General features: G+C 29.3%; 2 protein-coding genes and 1 long non-coding RNA gene across 3 annotated transcripts; 2 read left to right on the top strand and 1 right to left on the bottom strand.

Annotated features, from left to right (window-relative positions):
• The first annotated feature begins 1 nt into the window (after position 1).
• LOC105426246 (sodium/potassium-transporting ATPase subunit beta-2) lies at positions 2-11775 on the top strand. Its single transcript, XM_089084075.1, has 6 exons — positions 2-418; positions 7525-7665; positions 7857-7976; positions 8128-8309; positions 8474-8753; positions 8864-11775. Exons 1-6 carry the CDS (start codon positions 268-270, stop codon positions 8965-8967), a joined length of 978 nt encoding a protein of 325 aa, XP_088940201.1. The 5' UTR covers positions 2-267; the 3' UTR covers positions 8968-11775.
• Positions 11038-26586, bottom strand: LOC105426245 (sodium/potassium-transporting ATPase subunit beta-2-like). Its single transcript, XM_089084076.1, has 7 exons — positions 26136-26586; positions 17722-17862; positions 17213-17329; positions 16577-16758; positions 16202-16303; positions 15120-15291; positions 11038-13463 (listed from the first exon to the last, which is right to left on the bottom strand). Exons 1-7 carry the CDS (start codon positions 26284-26286, stop codon positions 13351-13353), a joined length of 978 nt encoding a protein of 325 aa, XP_088940202.1. The 5' UTR covers positions 26287-26586; the 3' UTR covers positions 11038-13350.
• On the top strand, positions 19470-21821 carry LOC148934748 (uncharacterized). Its single transcript, XR_016141151.1, has 2 exons — positions 19470-19545; positions 21200-21821. It is a non-coding gene; the product is annotated as an uncharacterized LOC148934748 (long non-coding RNA).
• Positions 26587-27469: the final 883 nt, after the last annotated feature.

Raw genomic sequence — 27469 nt, 5'->3', positions numbered from 1 at the left:
ACCTGGTGGCGCCGAAGAACCAACTGTTGGCGACGTCGGTGTAATCTACGGTGTTGGTAGTCGCGAGCGTTCGAATTACGTTCGGAGGAACGAGAAGAGGAGCGAAAATCGCGAGGCGCCCGAATCGCCGGGGCAGAGTTCCTCAGTGGCGGAGTGTTTCGAACTCGGAGGAGGGAAAACTTCGCTCGAAGAGTGTTCGAAGTATCGTATACGCGCGGGGCGGGTGCGCGCGTTTTGTGAACCGAGCGGAATAACAGGTGGAACGCGATGGTAGCCAAAGACCCGAAGATGGTCACCGCGATGGAGTTGATGAATCCATACGAGAAACCACCGAGCATGTCGGTCGGTCAGTCCATGAAGACCTTCCTGTTCAACCGCGAGACCGGCGCGTTTATGGGCAGGACCGCCAGTAGCTGGGGTAAGCGCAGTGTTGCCAGCTTTAGGATTTCCACGCGAAATATGGAAGAAATTATGTGATACCATCGGAGGAATCATGATGCGGAAATATCGATACTTTCGCTGACTCGCTATCGATATTGCTTGATTCCTCTCAGGCACGGACACACCTATCAAGATCGTGTCCGATCCGAGAAACGCGGCGTAAACTTGTTTTAACAACGCCCCAATACATATTTTCACTCTTGCCAAAAGGAGGAGTCTTAAGTCAATTTTGGGAAACTCACGAGTTTGTATTTTTTTCTATACGAAAATCGATTTAATTCGCCATTGTCTCTCGACCGACCGCGCACCAACTAATTAATCGACTCCATTACTCGGTACTGTCTGGGAAAGTATCAACAATCTCTAATCGCGACTCGATACTTCCCATTGATTATCACTTTGAAGACATCTATGTCGGCGTGTGCGAATTGAAAATGAAGTTTCGATATTTTAATACTATCAGGTTGGAGTATATCGCAAGCGTTTTTAAATACAATGAGAGAAATATGTGTAGGGCGTGTCAGAAGTCGCGTACTTTCTTTACAGATTTCTTCGCGAAGTTGACTAGTGTTGATTTCTTCTTTAACAAAAATACGCAGTAATGCAATATTGTTTCTTTCATTCTCCACGAGTTTTTAAAAATATGAGAAAAATTAATGAATAATGTCGAACACAAGCGAAAATTTATTAAAAAAAATTTATAAGTGGTTTTAAACACGCACGTGTAGAATGTGCTTTAATACAATAATAACTTCAGTTAAGCAAATCCTAGTGTGTAATCATAATAATATAAGAAGGGATTTATAGTTTTTTTTTTCAATTAAGTAAATTGATATTTAATAATCAAGATAATTTTTTTCAGTTAGCCCAATAATTGACGTGTTTATGTTTATAATTTTATCTACCTAGGTAATGTTTTTTTTTTCAATTTTAATATGTTTATTTAAAATGTAATTTTAAAAATTTAATTTTTAAAATTTAATTTTTATAATTTTTCTAATAGGTTTATTTTATTATTTAATTTTTCATTATATGCAAATTATAAATTTAATTTATAATTGCGATGTTATCCAAATAAATTATCGACTTTTCGAAGAAATGCAACGTAATGCTCTCAGATGACTCTTTCTTTAAGTATGCAGAACATTTCGAACTTACTTCGTTGACTCAGCCTGCGATAATAATTGACTAAACGAGATGTACACGGAACATAGATAGAACCATTAATCATTAACGCCGCGCAATTAGTGGTTTACATTAAATAAAAGTACTACTTTTATTTTCTAGCATTTTTAAAACATTGAACATTGTTTATTATAACTGAGAGAAATAAACATGAATTTACAATTTATTTTCAAATTTTTACAGTGAAGCTTTTATAACAGATAAACTCTTTTAATTTGTCAATAATTAATTTCAGATTATAAAACTAGTCGATTTGTAACTAGTTTACTTGTAATTTCATAGCGTACGTTAAAAAATCCGATAAAAAAATGTATATCTTAAAGAATTAAGTAATAATAAGTAAGATGACACTGATAATTGATCACCAACTCAAGAGTGTTTTATAAATTATACAAAATAATATTTTCGAATTATTCTGAAAAAAAAACAGTGAAATAATATATACATTGCATGCGTAACGATCTACTACCCGGAAGATTATTCAAGATCTTGTGTTCCAGGAATATAATAACGCATTCAATAATGTATTAATTATGTAAGATAACTTGCGAAATGATTCAAACCTACATAAAAGAAATATGAAACTACAATAATAATTATAAATGTAAATAATAATATTATATATATTATTTTATTCGAAACAGATCTTGGATTATTAATTTTTTGAGAATGTTTATGTTAATAAAATTAAAAATCTTGAAGATATATATTGATACAACTAATTTACATTAAAGAAAGATTATTATTATTATCACGATAGGAATTTTGTTACAAGGGTTATTCTACATATAATAATCTTTCGATTACTCAAACAATATTTTACTTCGATATTATTTATATGAAGCAAAATTAGAAGTGAAATAAATAGAAGAAAACGGTTTTTTTTGCAGAAAATTTATGTAAATTTATGTTTTAATTTATATAAATGATCTATTTTTGTAAAACTGCTTCGATAAAGCATTTATAAAATGCAATATAAACTCCGCTATCAAATTAATAAATGACGTAGAAATACCAAATGAATAAACATCACAATAATTGCCGCTGTGAACAGTATCGCTCGTGTATATTTTTTTTCTCTTGTTATCTAAGTTTATAAAATATAGAAGGAATAAAAAGACGGAAAAACATGCATCGTCTCTATAGTGCACTGTCTATTAACTATTGACGTGCACTGTCGTTATTGCATGGCATGTTAACGATTAATCCCAATATTTTACTACCACTGTATGTTTGTTCTTAACACGAGATAGTGTCAATGACCAAAGCGAAGGTGTCTGCACTATCGCGTATAGTTGATATCTAATTGTAGAAAAATTTACTATTAGATCCATAGATTTATGACAATTTAGCATTTTGCTCAAGTATTGAAAAAGATCAGAAATTATTAAAAAGCAAAACATGCATGTTCGAAAAATGAATTATGAACAAAAAACGAATGAAATTACAATCGCGATTATTTTACAACTAACTAAAAATTCAGATAATACATTTATATATATATGTTTATCAATATTTTCTGTTATACTAATAAATACATAAATTTATCGGCACACCTTATACACACACACACACACACACACACACACACACACACACACACACACACACACACACACACACACACACACACACAAATTGAATTAGCATAGCAAATAAAATATTCATGGAATAATGTTGCTGTTATCTAGAATCGCAAACGGTTTAAATGCCTGGACATGACGTGTCTTTCCGAGACGGAACGTCTAGAGAAAATAAAGGCATTCGTGACGTCGCGTATGAAAGAGACGTATGTTTGCGAGCTTCAATTAATTAGTCTACCGGCGCCGCCGTCGATCATCGTCGAATCATGGTTACTGCCTATCTTTATATATCCTGGGGTGTGTTTACGGCTATCGCTATAGCGACCTAACGAATATTACGCACTCGCGTCGTGTAAAAATGCACTTTACGTGAGCCCTTCTCAGAAATTTAACCTAATATTCTCATAAAAGTTAATAGTTCCCGAATAAATTCAAATAAATCTATATCTTAATAGAAAATTATGTATGCTGAATAATTTATGAATAAAATATACAAAAATATAAATTTATATTTAAATAACACATAAAATCTGTAAGTGTAATAAAATTTACAAATAATATTCTATACTTAATTCTATACTAATCAAAATTTATTTAATAATAATTATTTATTATTATATATTATAATTAATAATAATATAAATTATATAATTATTATAATTACATAATTACATAAAGTAGTTGCATATTGAATTATTTAATTATTATATCATTTGTATAATAATAATTATTGTAGTTACATTTATCTAATATCTTTATATAATATCATATTATTATAGTAATATTTATCTTATAATAAACTAATCAGTTTAAGTGTTATTTCCTTCGTTATAACAAAGTGAAAACTCACAATGCACATGCGAACTGTGTGTTGATTCGCAAAATTGTTTTGATTTTAATTGGCTTAGAAGCCCGTATATGTAGCATTGAAGTTTATCACAATAATAAACATTGTAAGCTTCGAAAAATATATTAAGATATATCCTTGAATTATAATTAACCTTAATATATAGTCAACATGAGAAAATTTCTCTTGTATACTTCAGTCTCATTGTCACAACTTCTATGAACTGTTTCTTGCTTTGAAGTAACAAGAAAGAAACGTAATACTTCTCTTTATTTCGTAAAGAAATAAAAGGAATCGATTTTCGTAGATTAGCACGCTTGATAAGGTAGGATTCTGTCCATCGTCTTTCAATTTATTATAAATCTTTTACACGGTTCCATGTTAATGTCTGCTACGTTACAAAAAACGCGACAACCGAGGAAGATAAGTGGAAGCGAAGCTAGAAAAAGACGGAAACGCGAAGCGTGTTTGATTTGCGGTGCATACAACGGTTTGCCCGGTTGAATGGCAATTGTTAAACTTCCTTTAGCGCAAACGTGTATAACGAGGTCAATTGGCGTTAAACGGCGGCATTACAGCATTACGTAACTTAGGGCCATTCCGAAGGGTACACCCACGCGACTATACCGCTGTCTTTCGTCCATTTACAACCTGAGGCTGTTCGAATCATGGAATAGTTGCTAATCGAAATTAGGAGACGAACTGTCGATGTTTGGCGGAGTCGGATTTTGCTTTTGTCTTTTGTTAAAAATTCGTTCAAGCATGTTTTTATTATACATTACATGACTTTACAAATAGTGACTTTAGAAATCGTTATTCCTGACTTAAGACATTATAAGCAGTTACATGCATTTTGTTATCTTTTGTAACAAATAACTCTTCTTCTTTTTCATATAAATGTTGAGTGGTTTTAAGTAATTTAAAAAACAAAAATTTTTTTTTTATATATAAAAAGGCAAATTTTTCTAATGATTAAAAAAAAGTGATAATCTGTCACATTGAATTAACGTTATATTTTTGTTTATTCACTGATTATGATTATGATTTCTGATTATGATTTATATCACACACAGCAACGAGTGATATGATCCATGCTATCGTTGTGAGGATCGTATTATGTTGCATTGTAGTAGTAATATAAGCTAAATTACGCGATTTTGCTTATCGCATTTCTGTAAATTCTGCGAATCAAACCGTAACGAAACAAAAATGAAACAGATTCGTATACTATGTTATCATAATTATAACTACGTTGTTATCAAATATGATAATTATAATAAATATATAACGCACATATAATCTTCATATTTTGTAAAGATTTTGTAAAGAATTTTGTAAAGATAAGACATATGAGAGAGTCAAGAAGTAAAGTTAATTGTCGAAATAATTTCGGTTATATTTCAATGAATATAAAATTATAAATCGAATGTCTTCTTGTTTGATCAAAAATTTCATATTGATTATTTGTTGAAAAAAATTACAGTCAATAGATTTTATTTATATAATTTTTTTCAAAAGATATGAAAATGTCATTCTGTAAAATTATATGTCTTATCTTTATATATTTTTTTAACAATTATTGAATTATTGAACCGATTTGTACATATTTTTAAAAATCTTTTTAGAAATGGAGTTTTACTTAATTATTCATTTTTAAAACATAAATTTTATTCAAAGTTACAAGTAATTGAAACGAAAAGTATTTACTATTTTCCAAATTATAACTTGAAATTAAAAAAAATCTAGTTTAAGAAAAAAATCATGATTAATCGTAAGAAATAAAGAATAAAAAAAATAACATTTAAATTGATCCAGTGATGAGAAACAAAATATAGATTATACTTTGCCCTATGATTTCACAATTGTCTTTTATGCAATCGAAATTACAATATTTAAATCTCAGTGGTGACGTTGAAGACAATTAACTTCTCAGTAATAATGTCCAATGACATTGCATACATAACGGGACTGCAAAAAAGACTTTCCTTTAACTCGCGAGTGTAGCAGATAATCCGAATCTTCTTCTGCAACTTCTACAAGGTTAATACTTCAATGTTAAAATTTTGATATAATTTAAAGGTTTTTGGTTTTCCAATCCCGAAAACTTTATGAAAGAGTCAAAATTTTATTTTAATTACATATTAAAATTTTTAAAAAATATCAGTTTTACAAAAAATTTACGAGAATACAATTATATTTCAGAATAATTTATACGAGTATATTAATTGTAATTTGGATATAGAATTGCATATTACGCAGACGTTTATAATTTATGTAATTCATATTAGACTTCAAAAGATAAAAGTTAATATATTTATGAGTATTATCCATGTCGTACATTGTTGAATGTCATGATACGGATAATACTCGTAATGTACTCGGATAATACTCGTAATTAACTTTTTTGAAGATAGTAACTAAAGCTTTCAGGAGATAAAATGTAATTATATAATTTTATATGCTCATATTCTATTTATATCTTATATGTACTTTGATACGAATAACATAGGTACGAGCAATTACTTTTCTAAAAGCAATTATATATATTCTTGATGATTTAAATCATATGCATACACGTATATACACACAATCTAAGTATTAAAATATATAAATATATAAAAATATATAATATTTATATATAAATATATAATAAATATATAATATTTATATATTTATATATAAAAATATATAAATCGCGCGCGCGCACTCACACACACACACACACACACACACGCGCGCGCGCGCGCGCGCGCGCGTCTTAAGAAAATAACAGTATTTGATCAAATGCTACAGTGTTCCTTCACGTGTGCATACTGTTTTATCGGTGACGCTATTTGACAGATGATGTCCATTCACAAAACAACGTCACGAGAGGCGTAATTGAATTGCACCATTTGACCAGATGCTTTGATCTTCTTCCTCTACGAATTGAATCCGCGGTTAATACAATTAACCTATATTATACAAGGCACCAACGTACAAAAGTCAACTTCCTCTACATGCGATTGCAAACACTTCGAGAACTACATAGCTATTATATTGTTCATAATATCCGATAAAAGTGTCCGTTAAATTGTCCTTGAAATAATTATATTTAATAATTGTATTTAAGAAAAAGTGTATGAATATACGCGATATTTCATTCGCATCGAACTATTTTTTAGTATTCTTTCGGCTAGAAATCAATAGTAGTAAGATATTAAAAGGTACTAAATGCGAAAGAATGCGAATTAGAAAATAAATTTCTGAAACAATAGAGAATTGAAAATAGATTTCCAAATCAAATAATCCTATTTTTTTCAATTGTTTACTCGGAAATATTTATAGTTCGATCGGAAAATTTTTGATAATGTTGTTTGGAATGATTCAACTTTTTGTAATTAAAAAAGACTATGTCCGGCATATTTTATTCATTTTATTATTTCTTTCCATTTTTTCTTTTAAGAAAATTTTATTTAATTTTTACAGGTAAAATCGGACTATTTTATCTAATATTCTACGGCGTTCTTGCGGCGCTCGTTGCCATTTGTTTCTGGGGATTCTTTCAAACACTGGACCCAAGAATACCAAGGTGGCAGCTCGAAAGATCTATCATTGGAACAAATCCAGGTAAATTGCTTTTTAAAGTAAGCACGATATATAAATAGTAAAAAGACAATTTTATTAAATGTTTGATAACCATTGTGATTTTTTCAAATTATTTGTAAAATATTATTTCTGTAGTTTATACATTTTGAATAAAAAATTAAGATAGAAAATGCTAAAAATGTTAAAATTAATAATGATGTTACGCTTCGCAGGATTGGGATTCAGACCAATGCCGCCGACAGAGAATGTAGAGAGCACTTTGATTTGGTACAGAGGTACCGACAATGAAAACTTCAAACACTGGGTTGATTCATTACAAAATTTCTTAAAAGGTAGTTACTCGTAGTTACAAAAAAGGAATCCATTTATGATACCAAGTATTATATGAATTCTAGCTGCATTCCTAATTAGCTTTCATTCCTAATTAATTGTTAATTTTTTAATTACTAAATATAAAATCGGTGTTTTATTGTAATATTTCAGATTATATAACACCTGGATCTGTTCTTGGTCTTGGTGCTAACATCAACAAATGCGATTACAATCAGCCGCCACCACCCGGAAAAGTTTGTGATGTTGATGTGAAAAATTGGTATCCTTGCACCAAGGAGAACAGATATAATTATCACAAATCCGCTCCTTGTATTTTCCTTAAATTGAATAAAGTACGTAGATCATAATGCAGAATTAATTTGATTTTTCCTAATATAATATTTTTATTATAATATAATATTATTTATTTTCTTCTATAAACTAGCAATTAATGTTAAATCAAAATCAGCATTTAACAGAAATATTATGTTTTTTTAATAACAATTTTGTTTATCAGATTTATGGTTGGAGACCAGAATTTTACAACGATACTGAAAATTTACCACAAAAAATGCCGCTCGATCTCAAAGAGCACATTGCGAGTTTGAAAGGAAATAATTCCTTGCAACTGAATACCATCTGGGTATCCTGCGAAGGTGAAAATCCTGCCGATCAGGAAAATATTGGTCCAATTAATTATTTGCCACGACGTGGTTTTCCCGGTTACTTTTATCCTTACGAAAATTCCGAAGGTTACTTGAGCCCGCTGGTTGCAGTGCACTTTGTCAGACCACGAAGTAAGTATTACATATGGTACATATATAGGTTGACAATCGAGAATCTGTTGAAATTAAACGAAAAAATGCACAAATGTATGAATTACATTATATTTATCTTTCATTTTCAGCCGGAATTCTGATAAATGTCGAATGCAAAGCGTGGGCGAAAAATATCAAGCACAGCCGTAATGACAAAATTGGTGCAGTCCATTTCGAACTGATGATTGATTAACGAAGTCTAAAAACAGTCTTCGGCTCCGTATGCAAATCTTTTAAAGCAAAACGAGTGTCTTCAAAACACTCCAGGTAGCCATTAGGCAAATTTTTATCTTCCAAATAATAAAAATCTGAGCAAATATCTCTCCGAAGTCGATAATGTGCCGCCGACTCTTTGGTCGATATTAATTGAAAACAATTGAATCAAAACAGAGTTTTTACAACAGACATTCTTGTAAGTCTAAAAATGGAATATCTCAAGCTTCTGAGAGATTATTAAATGAATATATATCGGTGAGAATAACGACTGAGAAAAGAAACTCTGAAATTAAAATAGAAGTTACCAATGAAAGATTTCTATTAACAAACTATTATCTTTTAGAATATCTTTCACAAATTCGTTCTACATTTATCATTTTGATAATATCTTTGTAATAAATTTATCTAAAAACATACTTTTAGTAGACATAAAAAAAAGAGATATTTTTCTTCTATTCAAATATTATATATCTGCTAATATTAATTAAATTAACAATTGTTTATTCAAAGAATTTTAAGGATATAATATTTTCATCGTGTAGGATATATTATTTTATGTAAGAGAGTTAATATAAGAAAATTGAATGCTAATACTTCGAATGTTTATATTATTAATTTCGATCATAATTTGTCGACAATTAATGCTGTTATTCTCGTCGATATTTACTACATATTTGAAGTATGAAGAAGTTTTTATCACAAATATTAAATTCCCCTGGGTTTTCACCCTTGTGCAACCTTGTTACAAGCGTTGGGAATCAAAAGAAAACAATGGAATCTCAAAGAATTATAATTGCTTACGCGTGCCTTCCTTCGCTCATAAACGTGATTTATATACAAAGACCAACATAGCATATAAATGAATCTCACGTGGAATTATTTAATATACTCATATATATATATATATATATATATATATATATATATATATTATATATATATATTATTAGATGGATAGATTTTTTTTATAATCAGGCGTGCAATTTCGAAGACTTTTTTAATATTCAAATGATGCTAGGGATTAATACGTTCTCAGGTAATGTCATACTTTTTACCTTATTGGAACGTTAGTATTTTGTCAAGTAGAAATTAAGAATCGCGAGATAGATAATAAGCGTATAATTTTTATAAATAAAAAATTTGAAATAAAAATGGCAAGTATGTCACATAATATTTAAGATACTTAGAATTTGTTCCGTATTTGTAAATATTAAAAAATATGATAAAATGCTGTGGAGATATATAAAAATTTTTGATGTAAATCAATAAATAGACATTATCACATATACATTAATATTACAATATAATAAAGAACAGATCTTAAATAATAAAATATAATATGAAAAGTACGAATGAAAACAAAAAAGAGAGATATGGATATATTATTTATTCTTATCTCTTTTTAAATAATATTTTTACTTTAAAATATTGCTTATACGTGTTGTAAAAAATTATTCTAGAAATAAGATGACTTTCCTTTTCTTTTAAGAAAAAGAAAAAGGGGTAATATTCATAGGTTTGAAGAGTATAGAAATGAATAATGGCTTGGTTCAAAAAAACTATATTAAGCTAATTTAACGATGGATTGACAAAAAGACGATACATTTTATATTATATAATATTAAAATATTGATACCCGTTTGTTTCTTTATTGTATATTTATAATTTTAAATATACACGTGGAAATATTTTTAAGAAATATTTTACTAAATATTTTTAAGAAATGGCAACTATAGTTGCTTTTTTTCAAACTACAGCGGACAATCCATGTAGCATATCATAATCGAGTCATAATCAATTTGTAATTATTTGAGCATAATTTTTAGTTAATAACAAAGAATTGAAAGTGTTTATTTCTTAATTTATTCCAACCATTGTGATTTATTCTTTGCCAAATATTCAGATTAATTGTAATTATAGATAAAAATATTAGATAAAAATGAAAATAATGTATGTTATGTCTGATGTTACAAAATTAATTAAAAAATAACATTTTCAAAATTTTTTAAAATCATATTTATTACATAGCAAAAAATAACATTAAAACTATTAAAATCAGATTTTTTATTCTGTGCTAATATAAATACAATATCTTTTGTGATAAAATGCAGGATTAATTATTTAAGTATCTCATGCATCTTTATTATATTTCTATTTTTTATCCTTTTGTTCACGGCATATAAAATTACTTTTCTCCAAAATTTCTGACAAAATGAACTGGAAATGTTCTATTCTACACAATATACAGCTTTATTGTACAATATACATACGAACTTATATCAATACTAAAAAGCTTAACAAGAAAACAAAAGAAGAAAAATATGAAAAACAATGACCTCTTGTATTATCAAGCAGCATTGATGTAACCCCACAATCTTATACAAAAAGGTGCCTATAACGAGAAAAATTTAAGTACTGACATGGGACAATATACGTGTCTCTAATATTCTTAATATAAAAAGATTATTGCATTTAGAAGTAAATTTTAAGCAAATTTATTTTATATTACAAATGTCCGAAAAATATATCATTCCATGTTCTTATATCGTAATTTACATGTTCTTATATCGTAATTTATACGATCTAATATACAAAATAGACTATAGGAGCCCAAAAATAGAAGAATAAATTAATATCATTATATAATCGCAATGAATAAATTAAGGATTACACAATGCTCACCCTTATTTAAAAAGAAAACTGTTTGTACTTGTACATCGAGTTACTTTTCCACCATTGTCATTTATTTATAAAATAATAATTATCATAGATATTATCATAGAAATATTACTTCAGTTTCTGTACAATTTATTATTATACCTATACCTCAAATAAGTACCAAGATACTTTTGCAAACAAAATTATTCACATCAACGTTTCAAGCATACATTAATTTAGTTTAATTCTAAAATTGATACGTATAAATAATTCAAAAACAGAATAATAGAGGTATTTCAAGATATTCCAAAAATAATTATATAATTTGCATGCATTTGTAAAACTTCCAAACTTCAATGATACTTTACAGCCGTAGATTAATTACTTATATTTTTAAATATTATATTCTCAATCTCTTTTTTAAAATTACATGCTCAAATCATTAGATATTATATCATTACATAAGATTAGATATTTAAATTTTTATAGATAAAATTTTTTACTTTTTTTAATTTTTATGTTGTTCCTAAGTCCTTCGTACTTATCTATATCGTATAAATTGACAAGTTTGATATATGCTTGTATGTTTGAACTTGAAATTATTAAAATATAAATTTTATATGTATATTTTAAAAATTTAAAACTTTATTCCTTTTTAAGTAAAAGCGAAAAAAAATTTTATATTTCTATTTAACTCTTCAATTAAATAGAATGCTTAAATATAAATATTAAGTTTTTGATGATATTTAAATTTTGATATCTACTTTTACATTCTTGAATCTTAATATTTTTAGTTGTATATAATTTTTCTAATACTAAAAAAATTATTAAAGCTGAGAACTTTTATCTCTAATGCAAAGAAAACTAAGAAATCAGTTTTCCTAAAAAGAAAAAATATTTTTAAATCGCTGTAAATCGCTATAATTAAAATGATTGCATAAAGTGATCAGTAATAAAGTTTAAATTTTACAATACTTTTTCACTATTTTTTTATACTTTCATTTTCAATACGATTATTTTTGATGGAGCATTTTAAAAAATGTTTTCTTCTTTAACAGGAAGATAATGACTTAATCTTTTTTACTATATAGTTTGTTCATACAATATTCTTTAAATTTATAAATCTTCTTATTTCTAGAATCATTTTAATTCTTTGAATTTTTACATATCTTATTTTCAAAGATATAAAAATGGTGGACAGTTTAAAAAACAATTTATAGCATTTTTTAATGCAATTCTTTAGCTCCTAAGTTTTAATACTGAAAATTATATAGATTTGAGACATTTTCGTCAAATAAAAATCATATAATATATAAAGTCATATTCTATATCTCCCATTATTAGTATCTTTTATGTATGTACGTACCAGTAAATCAATAAGAGATAATTTTTTTGTTAAAGCAGAAAGAAACTATTAAGATTAAAAATTAATCGTAACTAATGGCTCGATAAACAAGAATTTAAATCGGTTAATTATACGAACAATATCTCTAAAAAATAACAAATTTAATAACCTACTAATTTCTTCTAGACCTGAATGATTGCTCATCATCGTGATAAAAGATCCAGACACGTAATGTTCTTTAACGTATTTGGATCCTTTGTTTGCATATGATTTTTTTTATTCGAGTAATAATAACTATAAAATCGGTGATGATGGCGCGTCGAGAATAATGATGATCTCGACGATTTTGGCGTACGATCATTCGTCGACCATCAATTCGAAGTGCACCGCGCCCTTCTTTTCGGATCGGTATGAACTATATTGGATATTCCTTGCCCATGCTCGGCACTCCACATTGATAAGTTGGTTCCCTGGAAAAAAGAAAGTTTAATTTGAATAAAACTTATGGATATATATATATATATATATATATATATATATATTTAAACTTTTACATGAAATATTGAATATTTGATGAAATTTCTTAATATAGAAATACTTCAATAAAATTTTAATCTTTTGAATGCGAAATTTTGAATGTTCTGTATAGCTGTGTGATTCTCTTGTCAAAGTATCGTGTTTGCGCAATACATAGTCAAATGATTTTAAAATATTTGCATTTTCTCCACAGATTTATGATTATTCATTTCTAAATATTAATTAATCTATAGAGAGAAAATTAGAAAGAAAAACACATATGCGCTCATAATATTTAAATAATTAATATATGAAACGGAATAATAATATATAATCATTAGATATTTTATAATACAAGTATAAATATATAATGACAATGATGACTTAAAACAATAATTCCGGTTATTAAACAAAAAAATAAGGTTCTAAAAGAAACATAACTCTTCTACAGTAAAAATAATTTCTTTTTAAACTTTGTCTGCGCATTTATATAGAAAGGAATCTTAATATTTCAAATTTTTAAGAAGAGATTTCTTCAGATTCAACAAATTACAAATTATATATATATATATATAAGTATATGACAAATTATATATATTAGAAAAGTATTCTACTTATTCAAATTCAAGCAGAATTCATATAGATTTTGCTATTAATATTTGCGTGTTTATAAAGGTATGCCATGATTTATGATTCACCTAACAATTTTCCTATATGGTCTTGTAATTATTACCCATACTTAATTTCTACTATCGTTACTCATATTTACTAAATAAATTGAATAAACGATAAAGAATCGCTTTGTTACCGCAATTTTTCAGAAAGTATCATTCATTTTTCGCATTATTCTATGATTAAGTATATAATAAGTTTAATATTATATTAAATCATATAGAGCAGTATATTTTATTTCATATAATAAAAATTGTAAATTAAAATAATAATAAGATTCGTTAATAAATACTCTGTGACATGTTATATAAAATATAACATTTTTAATATCATCTAAAATTCGTTATAATTTTCACAAACATGTTACGACAGATGTCTAAAAAAATATAAGGTTTATAAAAGGAATTATTAAGGAATTATTAAAATAGGATAAAATTGAAATGCGAATGCAACTTTGTCAGTGAATGTATAGGCCGATGACACCTTTCGACGACCGATACCGTGCTGCAACACACCGGATTTTACCGGTTTCATCCGGAATGCGTCATTTGCTTACAAGTCACATGAACCAGTCAATGATGGCAGATTTAATAAAAAATTTTATCAACATATAGATGGTTTAACTTTAAACAAGTATCAGTTATAGAAAAAAACTATGATATAAAAAATTTTGAACAGAAAGTTTTAAATATGATTTAAAGTTCTTCTCTGGAGATATTTTAATAATAAAAGCTAGAAATTCTTGTAATTACAATCTTTTGAAATTATAGATAAATCTTTCTATCTATTTTTCTTATATATTATTTATAATTCAAAGGTTAAACGTTACCGCGATTTAAGACTTTTGCATTCTCACATTTCTTCTTTTGAAGCAAGCATTTCCATTTTTTATTTCTGTCAAATGATGATGATAATATTAATGTCTAATATTAACTTACTAGTTGGTCGAAGAAAATGGACGGCAACGATTGGACTTAAGTATCCGGGCATATTCTCATATGGATAATAGAATCCTGGAAAGCCATGTCCTTGAGGATAATACTTCAATGGACCGATACTCTCGTTATCATGAGGGTTCTCTCCTTTGCAAGATACCCATACAGTATTTAACTGCAATAAAAAAGATATGAACTGTATATTACGTGAGATATCGGTATTCTAATTCTATGGAAATGACTACTATAATCAATAAAAATTAATTGCAATTTTTATTCACGTCTTTGAAAATTTTTTAAACTTGAAATATTATATTTAAAAAATAAGTAAAATAGTATTTTTAATTTTTTTAAAGAAATTAATTACTAAACATATATATATATATATATATATATATATATATATATATATACTGAAATTTCTTTGGCAGAAATTGAATTTTATTTTAAACTTTGTTATATCTTGCGCGCATAGAAAGTTATTTTCTATTTTTAATTTTAATTTATACTGGCATCTGCAATTTATATAATATTTGTATAAAATAAATATTTGATGCAAGTGTCGGTAATATTTCGTAATAACATTTATTGCATAAGAGATCGCGACACCAGCAAAAAAAAAACAAAGAGATTAAGCGAAAGATAATAATAATCTCCACAGTTTGCAATTAGATCGAACAGTTATCTCACGTATGCATATATACATATATAGAAATACACAATCATCGCAGATTTACAATTCTTATCCTTGTTTGGCTGTTAAATAAACAAGCAATACGTATACTAAAAAAACTAATCGGTAACAATTACAGAGATAAAAATGAGTTCATATATCACTTTATTGAATACTCCTGTTATTTTTTTTCATTTTATTGCCAAGTATAAAAGGCGATATTAATTTATGTAATCCTTTTCTCTTAATTACTTTTTTATTTTCCAATCCTTCAAATCTAATGTTAAATTAATATTGTAAAAATTTATAGACTAAATATTATGTGTATCTAAACACTGAATTTTCTTTCTGATCTTCGTTCAACCCAGATTTAGTTTATCGACTGATATAATTGACTGACCGACTAACTAACCCATGAAGCGTCGACTGACTTTATGTGTTCGACTAAACTGGCTGGCATTTCAGATGGCAACTTTTGAGTATCGTTGTAGTATTCGGGAATCCATCCGTATATCTGAAAAACAACATATAAACATTTTTTTTTTAAATAAATATATAATCACATCGCGGAGACAAAAATGAAAAAATTAATATTGCCTTTATAAAATAGATTTGTATATTCAATGCTGCAACGATCGAGATATAAGCAATATTTTATATGCATGTATGCGTGTATGCGTACAATGAAACTTCAAAGGAAGTAATTCATATCAATTTTAAATCAAAATCTTTAAATTATTTTTTAAAATGTACATTGTGCTAAATTACCGAATTTTAATTATCATACCCTATTAAGTTTAATGTAAACGCAAGGTGACGAGTTGTTGAAGCCATATTGTTGACTCGGCGAACATGGTCCCCAATTGTTCACATCGACTGCGCATACATTGCCATACTTTGGCGGCTTGGTATAGTTGCAGATTTCTTGATTTCTACCCTCATTTGGTAAAAGCGATGAATTGATATATTCTATTAAAAAATAATGGATCATGCTTAATTTGTAATAAACTGTAAAATGAAAAAAATTTAAACAGGCTCGTAATATTTAAGACAGAAATACATGAAAGAAGTATCTTGAATATACGTCTCGCAGTGACATGTGTATTCATTCTAAATTAATAATATAATAATAAAATTAATAACAATAAAAGAGTAATTTTTGAGAATTCAATCCTTAGCTTTGGATCTAACGGAACGATACAGATTATATTTCTATTGCAAATAGAATTTTTTTTTTAAACAAATACATATATATATATATATATATATATATATATATGAATAATTACAATAATCTTCATAATTCTTTAACAATGCGCATAGTATCAGCATTTTGTGTAAATGTACACTGGCAATATTTAAAGAATTAATGATATTGTTTATGTTGAAAATTAACAAATTGATTTTTTTTTTTATTACTTACGTTCCAAAAAGTTGTCCAAGAGTTTCGTCCATTTTCGTACTTCGGTTTCATTCGACGCCTTGTACCAAATAAGTGATCTCTCATCGGGGTTGTCCGACATCGGTCGAAATCCCAAGCCTAGTAATTATAAAAAAGGTTCAGACGAGTTCGACACGAAACGTTACAAATGATTATTTCTGTTAGATAACATTAAGAATTTGCTAAATAATAGTAAAATTTATACTTGAACCTTGTACAATTTAATTATAAAATAGTTATAAAACTTGATTATAAAATCAATTGTTGCGCTATTGATTAATTTACTTATTATTATGAAAAATTAGATGTCTGTAATATATTTATATAACGTGTACTCGATTGATGTTATCGTTGTTGTCATAAAGACTTTTGATAAGATGACGAGCAGTATTGATTTTGTTGTGTAATATATAAAGATTTTTAAATGACCAGGTTATTCTATAATATAACTTTTTAGATATGATTGGAGCGAATAGTGGTCTAAGTCTTACCTGGATTAGTACCTATGAGGCTGCTACTTAAGGTCCATTTAGGTTTGTCGTAGCTCAACGTGGCGAGCATGCCTTTCATGCAAATGCTGAAAAGTATCGCCAGTCCGGCATAGAAGCAAGCGTAGAAGATAAGAGTCATGCCTGAAGTGAAAAAAATCGTAGCAGAAAATTATTAATCTATTGTCGCTTCTAACTTTCTTTACCTCACAAGCTTCTTACATTCCATACATCACAAGTGAAAATACCTCTAATTGTAAGCTAAATTCTTTCACATAAAAATGCATATTAAATTAAATAAATAAAGATTAATGAATAACTAAAGTTTGAACTGCCCTTTGGCAAGCATATTCTGGAAGCATTTGGCGGGTTTTCATAATCTCCTGGCGAATCTAAAACGAAAAGTGGTCGCAGTGTGCGGAGAACGTGACATTTGTGCCCTCACGAAATCAAATATTTCATTTTGATGCGTTTTCGTAGTTTTAGAAAGAGAAAGAAGAGGAACGGAAGTAGAACGGCATTTTATTACGCCATTTATATTTCCGTCCATTGACGCATTTGAGAGTCGCGGTGTTGCGTGATCCAAATATTCTTCGCGCGCGAAGAATATATGCGTGCCGAAAAATCATGCGCGAATGGCTGGCGCGAATAGCCGAGCCCCATTCTTGTTCACGTATTTCCTTTTTTCTCGGGATGGACCGAAACTCGCCGTTTGACGTCACGACCTGTCGGTCTACTTCGGCCACTTACGCAATCATGTAGATGCGAAAATTTTCATCATTTTCGTTGATCGAACGGAAAATATTTAAAGTATAGGGCAACGTGCCAGCGCGCGTTCTAAATATAGATCCTTTTTCAGAAGCAACGTGAGCCGACAACGAACGGCCAACTGCTGCACCATACTGTTATTAATTCCAGAAAAAGTTTAAATATGTATCATAAAAACCTAATCCATAAACAAACTCTTAGATAATGCATTTGAATATCTTATTTGTTTGTCGTACAATTTCGATACGTTCAAAAATTTATTCATTAATCGATAGATAATTTAATTTACATTTGCAAGAACACATATATTTAAAAGAAAAAAATCCATTTAAACCTACGTATGTAACATTAACATTGTTTGACTTATTTTCAATCAGTCATTTAAAATAAATAAATTAAATAAATAAATAAAATAAATTCATTTAAAACATTAAATACGTTACAAACATTAAAAACGTTTAAAGCAAATAACTTAAAATATCTGCCCTCAATAAACTTGCCCTTAATAATTGTTAATTTAATTATATAATGCAATAGATATAGCGAAAACAATAATTATGGAAATATTATGAACGTTTTGCGTCGTTAATGGTTTGGAAAATTTTGCTTAGACATAAATCTTAAAAACGATCTGTAGGAAGAATAAGAAACTGTTTAATGATCATTATCGTTTATTTAATGATCATAAGTCGTCATTATTAATAAATGGCATAAAAATTATTCTACATTATCTTAATAAGAAAACAATGCTCTTAATCGATGTTTAGGTTTAAGCCACAGCATAGCATCCGTCTGTTGTTATGCCTCATGAAATTGTGGCAACTTCCAAGCAAGCGCTTATCGAGCTATTCTCTTATCATATCTTCCTCGAGGTGTCGACGTTAAGCGCTTTAGCTTAGATTTCTCGAATCGTTTCTGATAACTTTTTCATCATGTCATTATTTTCATCCGCATTATAAACGACCATACAGCGCGATACGTTATAGCCATCATGTATTACGATACCAACATGTTACTACGTGCAAATACGTGATATTCAAATAATTTCATCGAAACATAGTAAGTGTTTTATTTTAATATATCCTGACTGCTTGTTTCTTACATGGATTGCGGCAATAGAATTAACGTACAAGATAATTTAAAACTGGCGATTAATTCTTCGATAAGCATATAGTATAATCAAATATTTCGCAGCGCGTTAAAGTAGAGCAGATCAAAATCATAATGCAACAAACTTTGATGTGAGGTGTGTCAGATAAATCCTGAAAATTGTTTTCAAAAATAAAATCTCTAACATATTTGCAAAATTATTTTGACACGTGCGTAAAAAAAAAAAATTTGGACTTCTTCTTTTCATTCTATTCATATTTTCGACGCTGACATCACGACCACAATCAGGTATCAGCAGACGACGATAAGTCTGCGTTAATTTGAGAGTTCTCGTTTGGCTGAAAGTGAAAATCGTCAGTGAGATTTGCCGGAATCGGCAAAACCATTTTGGAGCAGTACAAGGCGCTGCGAGATAAGGCCAGAATGCTACAGATGGATTTACGTAGTAGGGCATGATAATGCGCGCGGTCGCACGTGATCGCGTTATCATCATCCGGTTGTTGATCTACAGCCCGACGTAGTCGGGCCTTCGGTCACGATGATTCGCGAGAGCGTCAGGAAATCGTGCGGCAGACATCGGTACACCTTGAGAAGTCGTCTGATATTGGAATTTCGGTCAAGCTGAGCAAACAGCACTCTACATTTTTACTACAGTATTTACAGTAAAAAAAAAAAAAAAAAAAAAAAGAAAAAGCAAGGTGGATTAATTCAAGATTTTCTGCTATCACAACGATAAATGTTTTGCGTTTTATAGCTTCCATGAATGTTCCATGAGTGTTGTGAGCTTCGTTGTCCGAGTACTTAAGAGACTTAAGTCGGATTGTTAAAAACGTCGGAAAGCAATAAGAAGATCTATAAATCTACCGTTGTAAACCGACTTGCGCTACGTTGCTAACAAAATGTAAATTTCGTCTTCGCAGAATATTTAAATTCGCACGCGAATTTCTTTGAGACGTTCTTTTTAAAATCGACATGCGGGATTTTTGGTGTCTGTAAATGCTGCACTATGGATTGTGTCGCATTGAAATTCAAGCGCGTAAAATTGTTTCAGCAAAACGTCAGTTTTTTTTTTTTGTGGAACTCTTTTTTTTTGTGGAAAACTCTATTCGAGCCTCATTCTGGTCACATGAGAATTTAGCGACACCGAAGCCGCGTGAGAATTGGTTTGATTAATGTAAAAATTTACAAGGGCACGCGGAATTGATATATTGTACACATTCACGTGAAACCACGATAATCTGGAAGACACAGTAACACACTTGCTAATTCATGACACGTCGCATATGTGTGTGATATCCAAATTTCTGACGATCTCTATAGAAATCAAATATTCTAGCAAAATAATAAAATTTAGCGAAATAATAAAATTTGATATTATATATAAACGAATTAACTCAAGATAATATTATGTATGTATTATCACTTAAATATATATGTTATATTAATCAAAATCTACATTTCTTCATAAAGAAATAAGAATAAATATCTATTTCGTATTCAATAATTCTCTTTTCTACCATATTTAAAATTAAAATGTCGATTAATAGATTTACGATCGTTATTGGAATATCATATGGAGTTTAGGTGTGTTTGTTTCTTTGAGGAAAGACTCGTTCGTCACGAGGCACCTGTTGGACATTGCTGTCGACCTCGTGCTAATCCACATTGCACGTATATCCGTAAAGCAAAAGAATCGGACAGTCAGAAACGGTGGAGAGCGATTTTTCTGCATGCCTGACATAAGTTTGTGCAAACATTCAGTATTAAAATTCAGTAAATCCGCAAATTATTTGAGACGATAAAAAGTGTTTCGTGAAAAATACAAAGAAATACATTCCGATCATGTAAATGAAGCAAATGTCGGCAAATGCTATAGTTGTCGATAATGCGGCCGCGGTTACGTATTCGATCGAAAGAAAACACGTGTATTTCTCGTGAACACGCCGACGGTTCACGACTGGTTCCTGTACAGGAGGAAAAGAATGACGCGATGACGTCAGATTAGTGAAAAAGATGATATTCATCTTTTCATATGATAACACATTTGAATTATCTTGTCACAGGAATCTTATCGTTGGAAAACGACATTTTCCGCCGACGGATACCAAGACGACGCATATCAACGCTTGCAATTTGTAAATCACAAATGTTATAATATTGTCACATATATATGTATATATAACTATATCTTTCAAATAAAATTATTCATTCTTCTTCTATTAAAATACTTACAAGTGTTTGGACAAGTCTTTTTTGTAAGAAAAAAGGTACAATCTCAAGAAGAGGTGTTTTAATAGAATTTCGTTATTTATATCACACTTTTTTAATAGTGATTATTTTGAATAAATAATTATCAGATTTTTATCGACATAAATTCTTTTTTCCTGATAAAAATTTGGACATTCTAAACGCATAAATGTTAAAAATTGTTAGAAACTCCGTGAAACTGGCTTTTTCGAGGAACGTAGTTGCGACATTGAAACTTCACGTAAATTAATATAATAACATGTATGTATATATAAATATAAAAATAGGTCCGATAAGAACACATACATAAGAAGTATTGACCAACTTAACAGCGTTTATAGAAAGATTGATGTTTCGCTAAAATATGACTAATATTCTAAACGAGAAATTAATTAAGCATGCACTCGTGTCGTGCTCAACGTCATCATAATCGTTATCGCAATATCTATGAAACAAATGCAAATAAACGATCGAGCGATCAAAATGCACGTAAAATATGAGCGGCATTGCAGGTGTCTTTCGACGATAGTTTCACATACAAAATACGTTTGCGATCAACGTTTCTCTGACCTAAAGCGTGTCGCGATCACGTTTCACTGACCTCTATTATATATTCGATTGCGCAACATTACCAAAGAATACATGTTTGGAATAAATGTTACTATTCTCGAGAGCCGAAAGATCTTCGAGGCCATAATTTATCTGAAATCGGTGCCGCGTTAATTATCCTTTTTCGGATGAAATGAAAGGTCATTGTGAAAATGATTATTCATCATTTAATATTTATCGTGTTTATTTTTTTATGACATGACGTAATCGTTTATTAGTTATGATTATTTGATTAAGATAAAAAGGTTGAATTATGGAATAAGCTTGATGTTATAAAATTAATATTCTTTCGTCGAAGATTTCTAGTTAAAGATGATGTCAAATTTTTTCGTATATTTCGAATATTCAGTGATAAAATGCTGATCTAACTCATTAGCGTATCTTCGAAAACAATTTACTTAGATGCACCTGGACGCTTTTGGATACATTATTTTTAGCAGTTGGCATGCTCGCACTAACATTTTCGCATTTGAAACGTTGTCCTAACGAGACCACGAACATACAATTTTACATCATTTACATATTTTCCTACATTATTCTTTTCACATTATTCTTTTCTATTTATTAGTTATATTAATGTAAAAAATCATATACAATTAATGTTTTCAAACAATTTAAATATAATAACTATAATCTCGTTTATCAATCAAAATCTCTATATTATTTTAATAAATCTTTTAAATAGAAATTTTAATAGAAAAAACAACTGCAAAGAAAAATGTAATAAGTCAGAAATTAACTTGTTTTCGAGTGTATTCAAAAGGCAAATTATCATCAAAAAAAGACTTTTTGAATATATTAGAAGTATACAAAAGGTCGAGGAGTACAGTAACGAATTCTTTGCAGACAATATAAAACAAGATATTCAAGAACAAATGTTTCATGCTCAATTACATCTTTAACAAGAGTTAGAAATTTCATGAAAAACAATAACGCTTTTTTGAAAAAATTAAAAAGTCAGTGGATTATGAAAAATTATGAAAAACTATATAAATTCTAAGTGCATCTTATAATTTGCATTTCGTAATATTTCGTAATACAGAATCTTCCGCGTGCATCAAGTAATATCATTAAGAAGAATATATATATATATGATAGAAACTATAAGAAAAACTCGAATTACTACTCGAAAACTAAACATATAATAATATTATTTATAAAAAGAATATCTCGGGGTAAAATAAATTAATAGATAAAGATCGTGCGATTCTTATTCTCAGATGCATTCGTGAAACAAGGTCGAAGATCGTTCAAGATTGAAAATCGCTGTTAACAAAATCGGTGTCGCCTAAAGAAAGAGAAGACATTTCTTGATGTGTGCGAATGTGTGTGCAAGTTCGTTAAGTACGCGTTCTACTCAGAGCGCGATTGACATTCACATCTTAAGATTTGGAAGAAAGACGGCGCTCCGAGACAGCCAAATGCCCAATGCCCCCTTTGCTGCTTGCTATGTGTTACCATCACCGATACTTATTTCCGGTGCTCTTTCGCATCAGCCGCTGCCAAAACGCGAGGCTCAGGGTCGGCTGCTTCTAAGCAGTCGCCAAGAAGTCTACGTAAGACCTTAACATGTACGAACGCATACACGCGTCGATATTGGGTCGACATTTCACTTAATAACTCTTCGGTCCATTATATAAAATATCAAGTGAGAAAAATCTTCGATCTTCGATCTATGCAAGATTAATTTAGTCAATAAAATTAATTATTCGATATTAAATAATTAACAATTAATTGTCAAACAAAAATTATTTTTTAATAAAATGCATCAAGGATATTGTTTTATACGATTATATCGATTTCTCCGTACTTATAGATATTACGTTTTCCTTCTCTTTTTCCTCTGCAAAAAGCATCGCGAGTGAAATAATGTCTCGTGATCATCGCTCGGAAATCTAATTTCTCGCGATAACGATAACGCCATGATACGTTAATACATTTATCACTTGCGATGTTTGCATTTAATTGCCCCGTACGTAAATGACTTTTGAATATCAAAAAAAAAAAAACGTCAAACTTATTAGGAACTTACGAGGAAAGACGATATATGTAATATTTTTGGACTAAGAAACTTTTAACAATTATCAGAAAAAATTTAATTTTCGAATTTATTAAAATTATATATAAAGATTTAGAAAAATAATTCAATATTTTTAGAATTAAAAAATAGGAATATACGTATTTTTGTGTATACGATAAATTGTGAATTTATAAAAGGACTGTATATATATGTATAAAATAATACAACAATCATTTGGTATTTTTAGTCAGAGTGGATTGTACGTTTAAGACTTCTTATGCATTTTAATCATAAAGCTAACTATGGAAATACGATTTTTATCTTGTATTTCGCATTACTTCAAGTTAATGCAGTTAAAAAGTAAAACAATAGCGATGTGAATTATGAACTTTCGTATGTGTTTGTACGAATATGTTTGTGAGAAAAAAAATATAAACATATGTGTGTACTTTTAACATTCTCATCATAAAAGAATATTATAAATATTGTAAATATTTTGAAAATAATTTAAGAAACAGAATTAGCGCGAGTGACATTAGATATAGAAAATAAAATAAGATTCTTGTATATCAATTATATTCTCTCTCTCTCTTCATCTTCTTCAGCTTCTCTTTATCTACTGCGAGATAATAGGATTAAGAATATTAATTTTATTCCTACTGAATCAGTCCGGACTAATCAAACTGTCTCGGCATTATACTACAAAAGTACCGTTACATTCTTGATTGAAACATTACGCCTTAAGAAATATCGATCATAAAATTTGAACGAATAAGATTTTCTATAGTAGAAAAAGTAATTCTCTTAATATACTATCGGCAATAATACGAATATAATTACCATATCGTATCGAAATAATAATTTTGTTTACAAAGAATACTCCATTCTCAGAAACGAAATTCTTAATGTCTATTCAGTTTCAATGCTAAATAATATATTAGCATTTCAATTTTAAATTCAAATCAGTGGAATTTTTTTTCAATTTTAAAATACTTTTCTAAGTAATAAAAAAATATTTAAATAGTAAACATTAAATACAGTTACATAAGAAGACATCAAAAATAAAATTAAATTTATTGTCATTTTACACGTGAAATCTGTCATTATAATTTATACCTGCATAAAACAAAATTTAATAATATTTTAAAAGTAAAAAAAAAACATGTCTGAAGAGAAGTTGCAACAGAATAGTTTAACCTGTGTTTTTTAAATGTGTATTACTTATTACCTGTGTTTTTTTAAATGTGTATTACTTATTAAATGTGTATTACTTATTTTCTACATCTGTTTTAGATATATTTATTTTAACAACGTTTTTAAGCATAGATTTTATTTTTAAACAAATTTAGACACATATACCTATTATCTATGTGATCTAAATTTTCTATTTTTCTATTTTTACCGATCGCGTCAAGTCACACAGTTTTTAAAAACCTATAACGAAGACTTACACGAGAAATCCTTTAAAAGTATCTCGCAATTGGCGAAACTCTAATATCAACAATCTAACAATTTTTTCAACATATCACAATTTTAAGTAATAAGTAGAGTAGAATTTTTAAAATTCTTCTCCAATTCTCATCCAATATCGAATCGGTCTTGAGCCAAAATTTAAATATCCAGCTGGACTTTCAAATTAATGAGAGATCAGAATGGGACTTACCCCATTTCTTCGGCGGATGGCCGCAGTACGTCCCTTCCTGCGAATTGTGGATGCCATCGCGGAATATCTCCCAGCGCGTTCTGGTATCAGGTACACGCATGTAATCGAACTCGTAGGTACCATTTTGCACTTGCTTGCCGCGCACACTCATCACGGCGAAATGCTGTCGATTGCTCTTTGATCGGCCGATCGGCAGGTAGACTGCTGGGGTGTAGGCGAGGGATCGGTCTTGTCAACCTTCACGCGCCGAGCAACTCATGCGGACTGATATGCGAGATAGCGGGAAACGCGCGACGCGACCGTGCCGGTCTCCGCACTTTGCCTCAACTGGGAGAGCTCGGGCTTCGGCTTGCGGTTACGATAGGTAGCGAGCATGCGGGCGAACGAGCGAGCGAACGGGTGAAAAACGAGCGGCTGTCGTCCTCGTGGAGGGGCAAGACGATCGCGCGGGCATGATCTGCCAGACGCTGCCTGCCGATCTGACCTGCCGAGTCGGATAGCGCGGCGAAACTTGATTTTGCGAATCGCTTACCGAAAAGAGGCATGCCAAAATTCGATCGAAAAACGCTGGATGTTTACCGCGTTACGAGAGAGAGCGTTACCGGAGAGCGACACCGGTTGGTGTAATTCGTTACGGAAACGGCGATAGATGATCTCAACAAAGATATCAACACCCCAATTGTCCTGGAAGTTAAAATTTTTTTAATCGTTATTAAACCGCCTTTTCTCGCTGCGAATTTATATTCGGAGAACGTTTTTTCGTTGATTTTGAGGAATATCACATTTTTATAAATCGCAATGGTGACTTAGGATATGATAAATCGATAGAAACAGCTATTTGAGATATTATCTATATCTTTCGGTACGATTAATTCTTTTAATTTTGTATTTCATAGTTAGTGATCTTTTGAATATTACTTCGACTTGGTTTTTTTTTATTATTTTCAATTTTCTGATTAAAATTTACGATTAATATTGCCTTAATAATGATGCACCAATTATGCTCTATTATATATCGTCATATACAATTACTTTTAGATTTTAAAATCATCATCATAAAAATTTTCTATTTTGTGTATGAAATTTCTCAATTCTTATTTTTATTCTATTAGCACACATGACAAGATAAAAATATTACAATTATAATAAATCTGAATAATCGGAGGACAAGAATCTTAAAACTTTGAGACTGAAAAACTTAATTTGAAACTAAATTGTGAGCGAACAAATATGATGGTATAATTATTTTACTTTTCTTTTATACTATTTTCAATAGACTTGAAATTATTTTTTTCACACAAAGTTTCGTTGTTTGATATAGGTTTTAGGAGTCT

This window comes from Pogonomyrmex barbatus, unplaced genomic scaffold (genome assembly GCF_055798465.1).
Source record: "Pogonomyrmex barbatus isolate J1 unplaced genomic scaffold, ASM5579846v1 scaffold8, whole genome shotgun sequence".
Classification (NCBI taxonomy): domain Eukaryota; kingdom Metazoa; phylum Arthropoda; class Insecta; order Hymenoptera; family Formicidae; genus Pogonomyrmex; species Pogonomyrmex barbatus.
Note: the sequence above shows the minus strand (reverse complement) of the source record. Positions and strands in the feature narration are given on the sequence as shown.

Bases quoted from the DNA above. Each gene is read 5' to 3' on its own strand.
- LOC105426246 (XM_089084075.1), top strand. From the start codon at position 268: ATGGTAGCCAAAGACCCGAAGATGGTCACCGCGATGGAGTTGATGAAT. The intron at 419-7,524 runs GTAAGCGCAGTG...TAATTTTTACAG, and splicing joins CAGGACCGCCAGTAGCTGGG to GTAAAATCGGACTATTTTAT. The intron at 7,666-7,856 runs GTAAATTGCTTT...TACGCTTCGCAG, and splicing joins TATCATTGGAACAAATCCAG to GATTGGGATTCAGACCAATG.
- LOC105426245 (XM_089084076.1), bottom strand. From the start codon at position 26,286: ATGAGTGTGCGCGGCAAGCAAGTGCAAAATGGTACCTACGAGTTCGAT. The intron at 17,330-17,721 runs GTAAGACTTAGA...TATAATTACTAG, and splicing joins CCTCATAGGTACTAATCCAG to GCTTGGGATTTCGACCGATG. The intron at 16,759-17,212 runs GTAAGTAATAAA...ATTTTTTAATAG, and splicing joins CTTGGACAACTTTTTGGAAC to AATATATCAATTCATCGCTT.